Source organism: Gopherus evgoodei, chromosome 9 (assembly GCF_007399415.2).
Source record: "Gopherus evgoodei ecotype Sinaloan lineage chromosome 9, rGopEvg1_v1.p, whole genome shotgun sequence".
Taxonomy (NCBI): domain Eukaryota; kingdom Metazoa; phylum Chordata; order Testudines; family Testudinidae; genus Gopherus; species Gopherus evgoodei.
In genome coordinates this window covers 18686903-18702470 of record NC_044330.1, presented here as the reverse complement: position 1 = coordinate 18702470, position 15568 = coordinate 18686903, and the positions used below count along the sequence as shown (strand labels likewise).

At 37.6% G+C, this 15568-nt stretch overlaps 1 protein-coding gene across 6 annotated transcripts in view; it reads right to left on the bottom strand.

Annotated features, from left to right (window-relative positions):
- ZBBX (zinc finger B-box domain containing) overlaps positions 1-14949 on the bottom strand; it is a 46949-nt gene extending 32000 nt beyond the window's left edge. For 2 of the 6 annotated variants that reach the window (XM_030575901.1, XM_030575905.1), the window contains exons 1-6: positions 10713-11840; positions 9347-9463; positions 7239-7332; positions 2985-3033; positions 2483-2592; positions 2099-2194 (exon numbers count right to left, since the gene is read on the bottom strand). In XM_030575901.1, the coding sequence (XP_030431761.1) occupies positions 2099-2194; positions 2483-2592; positions 2985-3033; positions 7239-7332; positions 9347-9463; positions 10713-10780 (534 nt within the window). In that variant the 5' untranslated portion in view covers positions 10781-11840. The other 4 variants (XM_030575904.1, XM_030575903.1, XM_030575902.1 and 1 more) reach the window with 4 other exon arrangements.
- Between the last annotated feature and the right edge of the window lie 619 nt (positions 14950-15568).

The window sequence follows — 15568 nt, the reverse complement described above, 5'->3', positions numbered from 1 at the left end:
TAAATACATTAATCAGAGCAACAACTTTGATAAGTTATAGCATTACTAAAAAGATTACACTTATTGGGGAAGAAGGTCTGACATCTGCAAACAAATTTCAGTGAGAGAAAGTACGGTAAGATAGTGACAGGGCACATCTTGAAACTCAAACATTGGCTTGTCCAAAAGTACAGTTTGACTTGGTAATAAACACAAATTAAATGGAAAGGAAATACTTAAGTTTCCTAACATTCAGTCAAAATGCTTTTATACATATTCCCTATATTTATAACAATTTGCATATTTATCTTAAAGTAATTCTGTTTCTCTTCACAGAAGAAAATCTAAATGCTTCTACATACAAAACTCCTGACATGTTTTCTCTTTGGTTCATTAAATCAGCCCATAAAACAGTGCAACCATAATCAATGTAACAATGAAACAAAATGAAAAAATTGGATAATTATATATAATTCCTACAAATTGAGCAGCATAAAAACTCCACCTCATTTAACAAAAATCAAATACTGTTTGATGTCTAAAATAGAAGGAACAGTGATATAAAAATTGGACAAAAGTTATTACTATGACCAATTTATGCAATATAGCAAAATGTAATGGATGAGATATAAAGCAGTTTTAAATAACTGTGCTATTATAATTTTATGCTGAAATCCTTATTACAGTGGTCATTAAAATGTTATCATTACATCAAAAGAATATACTGTACAAATAAAAATGTATTTTAAAGATGAATTATTCTGTTAACACAGGCTCAAATGGCAATGAACAATACTACTTTACAAAGAACATTACACACTTTAGATTTCACCATGGTAAATTATTTGTTGTTTGGGGGGGGGGGAAAACAACCTTTCCAATTATATCACTATCATTTTTACCAATATGAGATTGTTCATTTGACAGACAAGAGCTAATTGTATGCGGGAATTCTTTACAATTAAAACGTATTAAAGTAGCAAACAGAATACAGTAGTATGTTAATTATGCTGGCAGGCATTTACCATTGTATTTGGCTACTGTTATGACATCCAGATAAATTTGCTGCTTTTAGAGCTGACTCAAATACATCTGCACATGTGATATGAAAACTGTTTGACACCAAACAATTTGAATGACAGATTTATAGGCCATATAGCATAAAGCCACCCCGCCCCCCCCAGTATGTGGAAGTTTATGTATGCAAAGTCTCTTTAACTAACAACCTGCCAGCTACTTTTTAGAACCTTGTGGCATGACAGTTATTTCAGTCTAAGTAATATTTTTTTTCCATGAGAAATCAAAAGACTTAAAACCCATTAGTGCATAAAGTAAGAACAGTACATTTTTTTCAACAGACCATTAGAATCAGGATAATACACATTTGTTGTGTTTTACAGGAAGTTTCTGTATAAACACTAAAGCTCCTTTTGATTAAAATCTGTCTTCTTTTTTCTTAGGTAAAATTTAAAAATCTCACTTTTTTTTTAAACGATTTATAAAAACACACCACACACTGCATGGTACAAAATTCAGCTTATTTTTAACCCAACTGATCTTATAATTTAGCCCTATTTCTTAGGGGGTGGAGGGAGGGATATCTCAGTGGTTTGAGCATTGGCCTGCTAAATCCGTGGTTGTGAGTTCAATCATTGAGGGGGCCACTTAGGGATCTGGGGCAAAAATCTGTTGGGGGATTGGTCTTGCTTTGAGCAGGGGGTTGGACTAGAGGACCTCCTGAGGTCCCTTCCAACCCTGATATTCTATTATTCTTACTTATGAAGTTTAAGTACTACTCATGTGCATCAGTGTTTCTAGGATCAGGGCCTCAGAAACAGATTCTGGTATAAATAACAATTGTGGGGTATTAAAACAAAGTTGATGACTTTATTATAAAACAAGATCTCTAACTTACTGATGAATGAAACTGAAAAGTATAGTGAAGATGTAATAATAAATACATCTGATACAAATAAACACAGAAAATATGCCCTGTGACAAAAAAAGGCTTGTGATGAATGAACATATTTAAGAAATGCAATTATTTAAAAAATTAAGTTTGGAACCATTTACAAAAGCAATTTTTATTATAAATACAGAACTACAAACAAGTCTGTACCTGTAAAGGAATCATTCTATGGAGCTTCAGCGCCCCCTTCTGGTGGACTCTGGCAAAGCAACTACCACAGTAATCTTCCCCACATTCTAAGCATACCTTGAACAAAAAGTAACAACATCAAAAATGGGTTCATAATATCCAATTACTGTTGAGGGTTTTTATCCTTGTTCATATTTTCCAAAAATGTCACAAATAAGACTTGAGGAAATAAAATTAGATTTTTGGAGGGGTTGTTCCACTAATTAAAGCACACACCTCATATCAATTTGATCATAATTAGACATTTTAAAGGAGGATTATTTTAAATTAAATTAATCCAATCCAAAACCCATTGGCTAGCTTTCTATACTCAAATATTAATACTTTTTGCTGTCATCTACTCACCAGTAAAGCATTTTTGGTCTCACACTGTCCACATGCCTTCCCCTTCATTTTAGGTTTTCCAGGAATTGCAACATTTGCCATTTTATGTATAAATGGCTGTTTCATTGGCTCTGGAAAAATACAATGGAAGGCAAAAAAAAAAAATAAAGATCAATATTTTATAAGACATTAAGCATGTATTCTGACTAATGGGAGTGGGTATTTTGGTTCCATATACTTCTTTTTAACACCTTTATAATTCAATATGTTAATATCTTCAATACAGCTATTTAAATATTCTTAAGAAAAAAATTATGCAGCATATAGGAAAATAAAATTCAGTAAGGCTTTTAATTTTTAATTTTAGGCTTCCTAGTGCTAACTATAAACAACAGTGAGGTTCTTTTTTTCTTAAACTATGAAAAGTATTTTCCAAACTATTTAATTAACAACCTCTAAGGAACACACAAAATATTAACATATAACATTTTATTTTACTTGGTGAATACAAACATCACTTTACCATGACACTGTTCTTTGAGTATCTTCAACTTCACTTTTCCTGAAGAAACCTATATTGAAACATTTATACATGTATACATGGAAAAGTAAAAGAATTATCAATAAATATAAATACAAAATATAGCCACTAAAGTATGCATATTAAAATGCTAAATTAAAGACAAAATTTTATATTTGAATAACGTTTTTTTAAAATGATGTTTTCATTTTAAAAGGTACAAAGAAATGTTGGTCATATTCATGATTTCTGTGACAAAACCATGAATTTTACCGGATTTTCATAAAAAGCATAATCTTTGTTACCCCAGCACCAGCAAGATTTTTCCATTAACTTACATTTCTATGGCCCCAGTCCTGCAATTCTATTCTCTCTCAAAAACAATCTATGGCTCTTAAAGCAGGGATTGGACCATACTTTGACAATAGGGAGAGTAATTAATGGGATTCTCCTGTTATCACCTGGTGGCTTTGTTACATACACTTGCAAGGTACCCATTGTCACAACAGGATATTATTCTATCCTGCAAAAACCCCTTGAATTCCCTGATGCTCCAAACAGATGCAAGAGGTCTGCTTGCAGAGTCCAATTGCAGTATCAAGGCTTGTAGTGGAAAAAGTATAGTGGAATAAAAGTTTTAAGTCTTTTTATTATTTATATCTTTATGTAATGTTTTAAGCCATTTTTAATGTAAAATAAAAAACACTTGACTTTGCTCATAAATTCCCATGGAAAACCACTTAGTTCCAATTAAACCATTGTATGCCATGACTTTAAAAAAAAAAAAGACGACTTTTACATTTTTTGCCATGCTAAACCATGAGTCTTAGCCATAGCATATACTCTAAAAATACATTCCATAATTTACACCCTATCTCATAGTTTCACATATTTGGTATGCCCACAGAATCTGTCTATGGGTTAATTCCACAACTGACAAAGCCAACTGTAGAACTTTAGATATGATAATCCATGGGCATTTGCCAGGCCGAATTGCATAGCCCTATCTTTCTCCTGCTCCTCTTCCTCACAGAGAAAGTAGTCACGTAGTGGATCAGCTTGAGGTCTGGAATAATAAAAATGGAAGGAAATTTAACAGTACAAATGCAAGGTCATTCACTTCAGGACTAACAACAAGAATTTCTGCTATAAGCAGGAGGCTCATCAACTGGACATGACAGAGCGGGAAAAAGACCCGAGTGTATTAGTCTATTGCAGAATGACATGATCAACCAATGTGATGTGGCTGTGAAAAAGGCAAATGCAATCCCAGAACGCATCGGGAAAGGTATTTCCAGTAAAGATAGGAAAATATCAATGACATTGTACAAAGCACTAGTAAGACCTCTTCTGAAGTTCTGTGTACAACTCCATGTACAAAACCTCATGTGTATCAAAGATTAACTCAAACTGGAACAGATATAGAGATGGAATACTGGGATGATTAAGAGAATATAGAGCCTAATTTATGAGAGGAGACTAAGAGATATTGGCTTGTTTATACTAGCAAAATGGAGGCTGAGAGGGATACAACTGCTCTATATAAATACATGGTGGGAGAGAGGGAAGGCACAGTGAACACCAGGTACGGAAAATAGAGAATAGCTATTAATGCTGCAGGCTAACGTTAGCATGAGAACAAACGGGCATAAACTGGCCATGAATACATTTAGACTGGAAACTAAAAGAATGTTTCTAATCATCAGAGGTGTGAGATTGTAGAACACCCTTTCAGTAGTAGTGGGCCAAACAACCTAAATAGTTTTAAAACTGAACTTGTTACGTTTAGTAATAGGATTATATGATAGGGTTGCCTGTAATAGCCAGGGATTGGACTTGATGGCCCAGGAGGTCCCTTTCAGTCTTATGTTCCTGTGTAAGTCTAACCAGCAATTCACAATCCAAGACAGTTAGGGAACCTCCAGTAACCTGACCTTCTGGCCCGGGGCTGAGGCCTCTGTTCCACCTGCCCCCCACCATCTCATATTGGCATTTAAATAAAATTTAGGCATTCGCACAGTCTATTGTGCAAGGTACAAGCAACTGTAAAGAGCTCTACATATCTCCTTCTGCAACAGCCTTCCGTGACTAGACCCCCATTTTCTAGAGGAAATAACTGATTACTTTCAAAAAATTCTCCTGCATTTTTCCTTCCAAACAGAGAACTCTACAGTGCATCCACTTTCCATCCCTTGTGTATGCTGCACTTTTGCCTTTTTGAAATTGTTGCTCTGTGTGTCTTCACCAGAACAGACAGCTTCAGGTGGAGTCTATGAATCTGCAGTTTGAAGTCTAAGGTTGTAAATGTCTCCTTCTGGACTTTATATGAATTTTATCATAAAGTTTCTAATTAGGTCTATTAAGTAAAGCTAGCATTTCAGGATGGGTATATAACTTGGCTTCCTGAAGAAACATAGCGAGAAACTCCCTCTTTATGCATTATTCAGCCCAATTTCTATGCATCTCTGGATAAATCAATTTGAGCTGAAGAATTAGGATGTGTATCTTTATTTCCAAGATGAATTTAGACTGTTTAGACTTGGGTATCCTTTTAGGATTCTTCATATTAATTGAGACTGTGAGCAAAGAAAACTGATTCTGCCATCAGAACCAATATTTTTAGCAGAGATCATAAACATTGTTTGATTCAGTAGGTAGTTCTTGAATCACATGCAGTGCAAGCACGTATCAGTTAATATCTCAAGGCCAAAATCCGTATCTAACAAAAACATGAATCTATTTTCCAAGAGCTCTGACACTCAGGAATGTATGTTGTTATAGGTGGTGCTAGTAGCACTGGATACAATTAAGGTTCCCCAACACTTCCCATTATAAGAATATGTTTTCAACTGCTTATAAGTTTGCCAAACTGTTTGGACTGAAATTTCCCAAGCGGGCTGAATATTTTTGTAAAGTTTCACCAAAAACAGTTCAACCATTTCCATAAAAGAGATTAGGGAAAAATACATTCTTTTGCCTGTGTTAAAAAAGAAAAAAAAAATTTGTTGAGAAGCCTAGTACCCTGCATACTTTGGAGAATGGACTTGAAATTTGGCCTGGGTATTGCTTTTAGTATCAGGGATACATCTTTTACTGCTCTTGAGAAAAAAAAATGCCCATGTTATAAACCTTGGAAAAATCTGAATTTGCACATATTTTATAGAGACTTGCCAGCACTTTTAGCAGGGGCTGAGCAGGATTTTGCCTGTAATTGCTGCAGCACTGGACACCAGAACTGAGAACAAGGACAATGTCTCTCCTGTGCTCTCAATAATGTCCCCTTTGCTGGCACCCAGGCAGCATGGAGGAGAAAGCAAACTGATCTGAATGTAGACATAACAAGAGTCAGGTTGGGGACAGGTAGAAGAGGGAGTAGATTCCAAAAATCAGCCTGGGCAGGGGAGAACAAGACACTGAATGATGCATGGGTCCTGTGGTAAAAAGCACAGGTGATTATTGTAATTAAAAAGACTATCATAATGTAAGTGCTCAAGAGAACAAGAAGACTAAAATTAAGATTTCACAGGCAACCTTAATTCTAGCAACTACTGAATGCTTGACTTTGCAACCAACCATACCATTCTTTTAATGTAGTTATTTGGTATGTACTTGTATGTATATTTCACTTTGCAGAATATACCTGTTGATCTTGAATCTCCCCTTACGCTAAATTTTTAGTATCTTCCTAAAGAAAACTGAAGATTCCAAATTTTTCAGACTTTTCTTCTATAAAAATGTTTCCTGGTAAAGGGTTTCTACACACAAAAAAAATACTTTGGACTTTAAATATGATAAATTTAGCTAATACAGCATAGTGCAGTTTGATCATTCAAACAGATTTATACTTGGGTCTTATCTAATGCCCACTGAAATTAATGAGAAGATTCCCAAATTACTGCAGTGGGCACTGGATCAGGCCCTTAACAATTTGTCTTTGTACAGGTAGCACAACCTTACCCCTTAACTAACCTAATTTATGTAACACAACATTACACCAAACAATTATTTCAAATACTATACTCCTGAACTGAATCTTCTTCTAACTCAGTGGGATAGTATATGCTTTGTACAGAAAAACAAATACCTTTGAAGTGTTATTTATAAAATGTTCCATTTCTCATCTTAATACAATATTTAAAACTGTCTTATTAATTCAGTCACATTACACCAAAACAGTGAATGACTATAACCAACAAAAATCATTTCTAAATCTTGTATTTTATGAGACTATCTGCAAATCCAATGAAATTTTTGTACCTTAACAACATTTTCTTTATTTTGTGACCATACTTGAGGTTGAATGCCCAATGGTCCTGCCTGTCCAGACTGCCAACAATATCCACTTGATTGTCTAGGAAAAACACAACACCCAAAACTTAATTACTAAGCATATTTCTCCTGTAAATTGAGGTGGATGAATCATTTTCCCAATATGCAGATTTGTAGTTAATATCAACAAACAGGATACCAGAAAAAATTAGGAAAAAAAATCTTCTCTGTAGTAGCACGGATAATATAACTCCCCTTTAATTTTGATTGCTTTCACGTCAGGATTGCAAACCTGAAATATTGACAAAGTAACTCTTGTTGGATAATTTAGCAAACTAAGTATTTTTTCCTGTCACACATAAACCTGCATATTATATTAGTTTCCTGGATGTTTACAAGTAGTTTGTTCTAATGACATGCCCCTAAAAGTAGATATCATTCCACTGTGAAAACCATCTACCCAGACAGCTGCTCTAACAATATTCATCAGCTTTTTAAATCCCTTCATTGTCTCCCACGCCAATGTCCACAGCAGATTTATGCTTGTTGTTACCTTCAAGGTCCTGCACAATTTAGTACTTTTTGCCTTGTCTTTTAGCTCTCTTTCACCTCAACCAAGACACACAACTCAGTGTTTCCTTACTATCCATCTCCTTGCCTTCTTCCATGCAGCTCCTAAGCCTGGAAGTTTCCTCCTGGACCTAGTCTGCTATGATTCTATACTCTCTTCTCTCAAAACACACTTCTTCCACAAGATCCATAAATCCCAGCCCTCCGCTAAGAGAGAGCAAGAGAGAGAGCTGGAGTAAGACAAAGTGCAAGAGAGATTAGAATTTTAAAAATTATGGAACTAGCTTGTGTGCCTAACGTCAATTCTCAGTCATCTATTTCTCTTGCTTTCTCCCCATCCTTTCTGTCCTCTACCTGCTTTCTCTTTAAGTAGGAATAAATGTAAGATACTGTGTCTTTGTTTTTGTCTGAACACAAATTAAATAATTAAGAACAGTAGCAGCATCTCTCTGATAGCCTATCTTGAATTGATTAGTTTTGAGGTGCAGCCAAGCTGGTGGTCTCAGTCTCAACATTAGTCTTGCACCTTTCAAAACCACTACATTATTCTTAGAAAAGAAGAGATGGCATAAAATCACTGAAAACCTAAACTGGAAGCTAAAGAACTATCATATTTTAGCTATTTGTTGAGATTGTCAGAGCACAAAGGAAACTAGAACCCAGCTTTAATTGCTCTGAGAAAAAGGAATTTAGAAATTAATTACTATGATCCAATGCAATTAATGGCACTTAGAGCTCAAATAGCATTATATACCTTTTAAAGTGCTGTACAAACATTAATGAATTCATCCTTATAACACCTTTGTGAGGTAGGAAAATAAGTATTATCCACATTTTACAGATAGGGAAGCAGACACAGAGGTTACAATTATTTGCTAATGTCACGCAGTGAGTCACTAGCAGAGCCAAGATTAGTCTACGGCTCACTTCACCAGACAATGCTCACTTCCTAAATGGGTTCTTTCCATTATATATAAAACTATTACAATGTTCTAGTCTTTTTGTGATGTTATGTACATGCATTTAACTCACTGAAACAGTGAAAGTGAGATACACTAGGAGATATAGGGTACTGATTGGCTGATTTAACTCCAATGTTACAATCTCACTGGGAAAAAAGAAAAAAAGAGAATATTGGCGGGAAAAAGGAAACGGGTTGGCAGTTCTGGTATCATATTCCACTGGAAAGGAGAAAGAGAAATGATTGCAACATCAGAGGTAAATCAACCAATCTCACAGGAGAGACTTTAAAAAAAAACAAACCATCAAGCAAAAAACATGCTTATCACAGGAGAGCAGGAGGCTGTGGAGAAGAAAGGAAAGGAAAAGAAAAGAGGAGATAAAAGACAGAATAGGGTAAACAAAGAAGAAAAGCAGGCAAAGGAAGTAGCTTAGAGGGAATAGTGCAGAACACTACCAAAAATGTTAGTCTGATGGGTTATCCACAAATGATTTTTCAAAAGAACAGACATCTCATTGGGATTCCTTGATTTTACAATTAAAAATTCCAAAGAAATTTCACCTACTCCCTCCTCTCTTCTTTTTCTCTACTCATATTAGATTGCAGTTGCTGTAGTTTCTTCTCCATCTCCTTGTTTTCTAGTTCTAACTGTACCTTCTCCAATTTCAGCTCTCGTACATTTCTGGAGAAATTAAATTGAAACATTTAAATGTGTATTAGCATGAAAATTATAAAGATGTTCATCAGAACATGAAGGAGAATGAAAAGAGATACCTGAATAGATTTGAAGCAGCAGGGCTGTTTTAATAACTTTTAATATTGAAGGTGTGTAACCCACATCCCCCACAGCAAGCCTAAAACTGGTGAGGTTGTCAGTTTTTTGTCATTTTTCAGACAGGGCTAAAACAGCTGTGTGCGCCCAGGAATACTTAACCACAGAAAAGGAGTTTGCTGGAACTAGTCAGCTCCATCGCTCCCCTGAACTTGTGGATGAGTGACCAGGAGAGATGGTGATCTACTCCACTCTCCTCAGCCCCTGCATGACCTGAGTGGATTCAGGCATATAAGAGGGGAAAATAAAGGGGGATAGGCATGCCCTTCCTCCAACATAGGATCAGTCTAACCAACCAGCACAGCCTTCCTAGTATGGACACAGTACAATAATTAAACTGTGTCCATACCAGCACTTATACTGGTATAACCATGTCAGTAAAACAAGCAAAACAAAAACATACCCCTAACTAATATAGCTATTCTGGTACAAGTTTTAAGCATAGGTAAGTCCCTTCATCCACAAAGAATTTTGAAGACCAGGGAGCAGATTTTGCTCTGCATTCTAAAGTGGACAGAAAAATGGACCCTGGAGATTTCGGAGGCTTGGAACAACATGTTCCATGTTCAGTGAGGGGGATAAACCACTCTATTTTGAACAGAATAAAGTTTGGAAGATATTAGTGGGGCAGAGGGAAAATGAATCATCATCAAGAAAGTGAGGACAGGCTAGATTTAGGACTTGCCTATTTTGAAAAGTTACAATGGTAATGTTGTGTGGGTTAGGGGTGTGATTATTTTTTTATCGACATAGCTATGCTGCTATAAGACCCTATGCGGTATAACTGCATCCATACTCAGAAGGTTTTGCTGGTTACTATGCTGGAAAATCCTCTTTAGGTAGACAAGGCCTTAATAAAGACAGTATATATTAGATTATCTTCATAGCAATAATTCCCAGGAATGAATTCAGTAAGTAGGTTAAAAAAACCTAAGGAAGAGGAGGCAGATAAGAATAAAAGCCTGGAAAAACAGTAGTAGAGAGACATATCTATGATTCTTACTTTTGTGCAAACATAATCTCATACTTAATGTTGCATATAAAGTTATTAAAAGCATAGAGTCAACATCTCTATCTTAGTCAGAGGAAATGCACTTACTTCACTTTTAATTTTACAGAAGTTCCAGTTTTTGAACCTGGCAGTATTACAAAGTCATTGATGTTCATGATTCCCAGTATGAACTCTTCTTTAAAAAAAATCAGAATGATTTGTGAAATTCTTTGTGGTTAGTAACCTGTTCAAATGGAACAACGGGATTGAAATTAACGTGTTGGAGCATTGTAATAGTTTTTGCAATTTTTCATGTACAGGAAAAAGAGTTGGAAAGCAGAAATTCATTATATAATATGGCTCATGTGATCCAGTTTCAACTTTTTCAAGACAAAACATGGGCATGTCCATACTTGCCATGACACTAATCATGTTTTATTTCATTGCATTCTGGGAAAATTCTTACATTCAGAAGCACCAGCAGCCTGAGAGATAATGCATGGCCTACTACTCAATTTTCTGAAATGGCTGAAGATCATGTTGTGCATACATGGTTTAGAGAGTTCCAGCTATATAGCAGAAGGACAATATTACAGCCTGATCACAGGAATACAACCATGAGCCAGACTAGGATGCTGTCAAGGATGACTCATGATTAACAGTCACAGTTTCTTAATGCACACTAAACTTGGTGAAAAGTTCTAGAACAGAAGCACTGAAAATGGTGACCATCTTAATGCTGAAAGAAGTGTCAGAAACATACACCAAGTGCATTTATCTAATGTGACTGGATGCCCTTGTTAAGACTTGATGCTCCATTCATCTTAATGTATGTTCAATAATAAAAAAGAGAATCTGTTGTCAGAGTACATGTGGTCTAGCAGCAGTGAGGCAGTTAAACAAGCTAGCACAGCTATTCTAGTTTTGATTCAGACTCTGAAGACTTATGAAAAATTAAAAACCCACACAACAAAGGACTGAGGCCAGTTTAGTGGCCTCAAGTAGTATTTTTTTAAAACTATATTTCTAAGCCACTGTTCAGATTTAATGCCTGTAACGCTGTTGTGACAGATATGGCAACTGTCTTCGTGAAAAAAACTTATTGAACCATTATCTGATTTTGAGATTCCAGGAAGTAATCAGCAAAGGTCTAAGATGTAAAAAGGAAAAACGAACCTATTAATGTATCAGAGGGGTAGCCGTGTTAGTCTGGATCTGTAAAAGCAGCAAAGAGTTCTGTGGCTCCTTATAGACTAACAAACCTATTGGAGCACGAGCTTTCGTGGGTGAATATCCACTTCGTCGGATAAACATATTGGAGCATGAGCTGTCATCCGATGAAGTGGGTATTCACCCATGAAAGCTCATGCTCCAATACATTTGTTAGTCTATAAGGTGCCACAGAACTCTTTGTCGCTTTAACCTATTAATGGATATTCTAGTTCTGAATCTGAAACAGTTATGAATTTGTAACCACTGAGAACATCCAGTTGTGTATCTTGAAGGCTGACACCTACCAAAGGTTGGAGTTGGGGTGACTTCTGGTAAGCTTTTTAGCATGCACAAAGGTTCTTTTATTTTTGTTTGTTTGATTAATGTTTTGTGTGTAATGCTTTTACCTTAAGAATAAATGTGCTTGTTTAGGAAAAGTTGTGTGGTAACTTATAACTGTTGCCAATTACATCTCTGGAGAACAAGCAAAGTGCAGACCTGGGCCTGTTAACACAGTCTGGCTTGCTGGGAATATTATAGTGTAGGAAAGGAACTTCACAGCCTGGAAAAAAATAATTCAGGGAGGAGAGAGACGTGGGTCTCGACCCCAGAGATATGATGGCTAAGGAGCCAGGAGCCTACAGTGGGTGCCTTCGAGGGATCACAGAGCAGGAATACAGGTGTAGTTGCCCTGAACTGTGACAACTGTAAGCTTGTCTAAACACAAACTTGCCTCTGTGAGAACATACTTATATTGGTTTAGAATTGCTTATATCAGTTTCACTTGCCTCATTGCCAATGTACATTTACAGGAGCAAGCTAAACTAATACAAGGCTGGTATAAATCAATGTAAGAGTATTCATGCACTAAGGTGCACTGACTTAATTAAATCAGTTTAAAAATCACACTTTTAAAACAGTGCAACTTTGTGTGCAATAGGCAATGCCTTATACGTGCAGTTCAATGACTCTGACTCAAAATTAGTAGCTTTTACAAGAACTAGCATTTGTTTTTCCACATAAATAAAAAAAGAAATTTGCAGACTTTTCTCCCTGTTACCCATATGGAGCAGTCTCAGACTTAAAACAATTAAATTATGTGCAAATTAATCAATACATTTTATTTATCAGCCATTTTCATGTCACTAACTGCAATTAGCAAAGTTCCCTCTTAATAAGACTTTATCAAGCCATAGCAGATCTGTCACTTTCTTACACTAGAAAGAGAGGAAGATGGTATACATGAGTCATACTGCTTTGACCATTTTCTTTGATGAAAGCCTGTAATAAATTATTATGCTTTCTGTCTGTGCATTTTATCACAGTACAACAATGGAAGGCAAAAAGCAAATTCTTAGCCATTCAATAATCTGAAGCACTTTATGTAAAAGTAGAATTTTCAAAACCATTCTCTTTACCTTTAGCAAGTGACCTTAGAACAAGACACTAATGATCTGCTGCTATCAGGCTGTTCAAAAAGATAATCAGACACAAAACATTTGACTTATTTTGGGGGGGAAAATATGATTTCACTTTGCAATTAATTTACTTTGTTATTCTTTTCATGTCTGCTGCAAGACCATTCTATCAGAACCAGAACAGATGGCAATCCTGAGTCAGAACTAATGCTTGAGTATACCATACAGAGATCTGGATTAGATGTCAAGTTTTGATCTTTTGACCTTGAGTGCAGTTGGGATATAAATCAGGGAAAGTATGGGCTCTAACAAGGATGCAGGATTCCCCGTACAGTAGAATCTCAGAGTTACAAACACCACAGGAATGGAGGTTCTTCATAACTCTGAAGAGAATGTTACGGTTGTTCTTTCAAAAGTTTACAAATGAACATTGTAAATGTTAATACAGCTCTGAAACTTTACTACACAGAAGAAAAATGCTGCTTTTAACCATCTTAATTTAAATTAAACAAACACAAAAAGTTTCCTTACTTTGTCAAATCTTTTCTAAGACTTTCCTTTTTTCTTAGAAGTTTATGTTTAACACAGTACACCTCTACCCTGATATAGCGCGACCCAATATAACACGAATTCAGTTATAATGGGGCGGGGCGCTGCACACTCCAGTGGATTGAAGCAAGTTCAGTATAACGCAGTTTCACTTATAACACGGTAAGATTGTTTTGGCTCCCACGGACAGTGTTAAATAGAGGTAGAGGTGTACTGTATAGTATTTGCTACTCTCCCCGCCCCCCCTCCCCATCTCCTTAGTCTGACTGCATACTTCCGGTTCCAGATGAGGTGTGTAGTTGACAAGTTAGTTTGTAACACTGGTGTTCTACTGTATTTCTAACATTAAGACACTTTCAGGCACCTGCACTTGCTCTGAAGACATCTCAAGAGAGGGCCCTTGAACTTACTCTGCCTATTTCTTAGAAATTCAAAACCTCAAGCAAATTAAACTCTTGCCTGCAGCAATTTCATTAAAACTAACTCTTCTCTCAGCCAAGTAAGGTTCACAGGTTTGATTGTTTCTCTGATTAGCTATAGAGAGACAGGAGGGAGAATTTCAATGAACTTTTACAGAGATGCAACATAACCTGAATCATGAGTTAGACTTATTAAAAGTTTCATGTTTCTCTACCCATTATGCATACAGCACTGTAGGTGATTTACACAGAAACAAGGAAAAATACTATAATTGGTGTGCAGCAGTGCCACCATAAAGGGCACGCTGCCATATATACAGGTCTCTAGGGTACATCCCTACGGTCTCTAATGCTCATCTCCGTTCCCCCGCCCCGGGGGGGGGACTGCTGGAAACCAACCATCCATATTCCCCCTCTCATGCTCCCACACGGGGATCTGCTGGAGTCCATTGCCCACCCCATCTCCGGTCCCCTCCCTGGGCCTGTGCCAACGCTTCCCCGCCCCAGAGACTCCCCATCTCCATTCCCCTCGCGGAGCACCTGCTCCCCCACGGTCTGGGCGCCGGCCGGCCGCCGCTGCCTCCCCGTCCCCGAGCTGAGTGGCGGGGAAGGGGCGCGTCTCCCGCTCCGGCAGCAGTGTTTGCAGCCTGCAGAAGCGGCTCGCCCGGGCTCCCCTCACCCACACCTGCTCTCGCTGCAACACCGCCCTGTGTATAGCGACCAGCGTACCCTGTTCCCATGACAACTGCGACGCGGAATGCACCACTGAGACGGCCGGGGCGGGGGAGGAAACAGGGAGCGGAGTTGTCTGGGGGAAAGTCCATTCTGGGTGTCGGGGGGCGGTAGAGGTGAATCCATGTTACACCATGGTGAAGGGAGGGGCAGTGCTCTCTGCATAGCCCTGCAGGGAGGCTCCCCTAGTGCCCATTGGTTCAGGCCATGGCTTGCTGGTGACTTCACCAAAAGGAGTTGTTAGTTCTCAGGCAGGGCTGACAAATAGGGTGACCAGAGAGCAAGTGTGAAAAATCAGGACAAGTGGTGGGGGGTAATAGGAGCCTACATAAGAAAAAGCCTCAAATACCCTACTTGCAAATAAGCACCTTACAGCCCCCAGTAGCCCAGGACCAACTACACCAGGAACATGAGCCCCACCCTGGCCTGCCTGGGCAACACCCTATTGCCCCCAGCTGAATACTCAGGCCCCAGTTAGTGCAGTGCTTATCACACATGCAGCCAATACACCCATCAGTGCTACTTCCCCCACCCCACCCACGCAAAACACATCAAGGGATGGACCTACCCTATATTTTCAGCTCTGGGTGTTCAAAAACCAGGGTGCGGGCTACCAAATATCGTGATATGACTT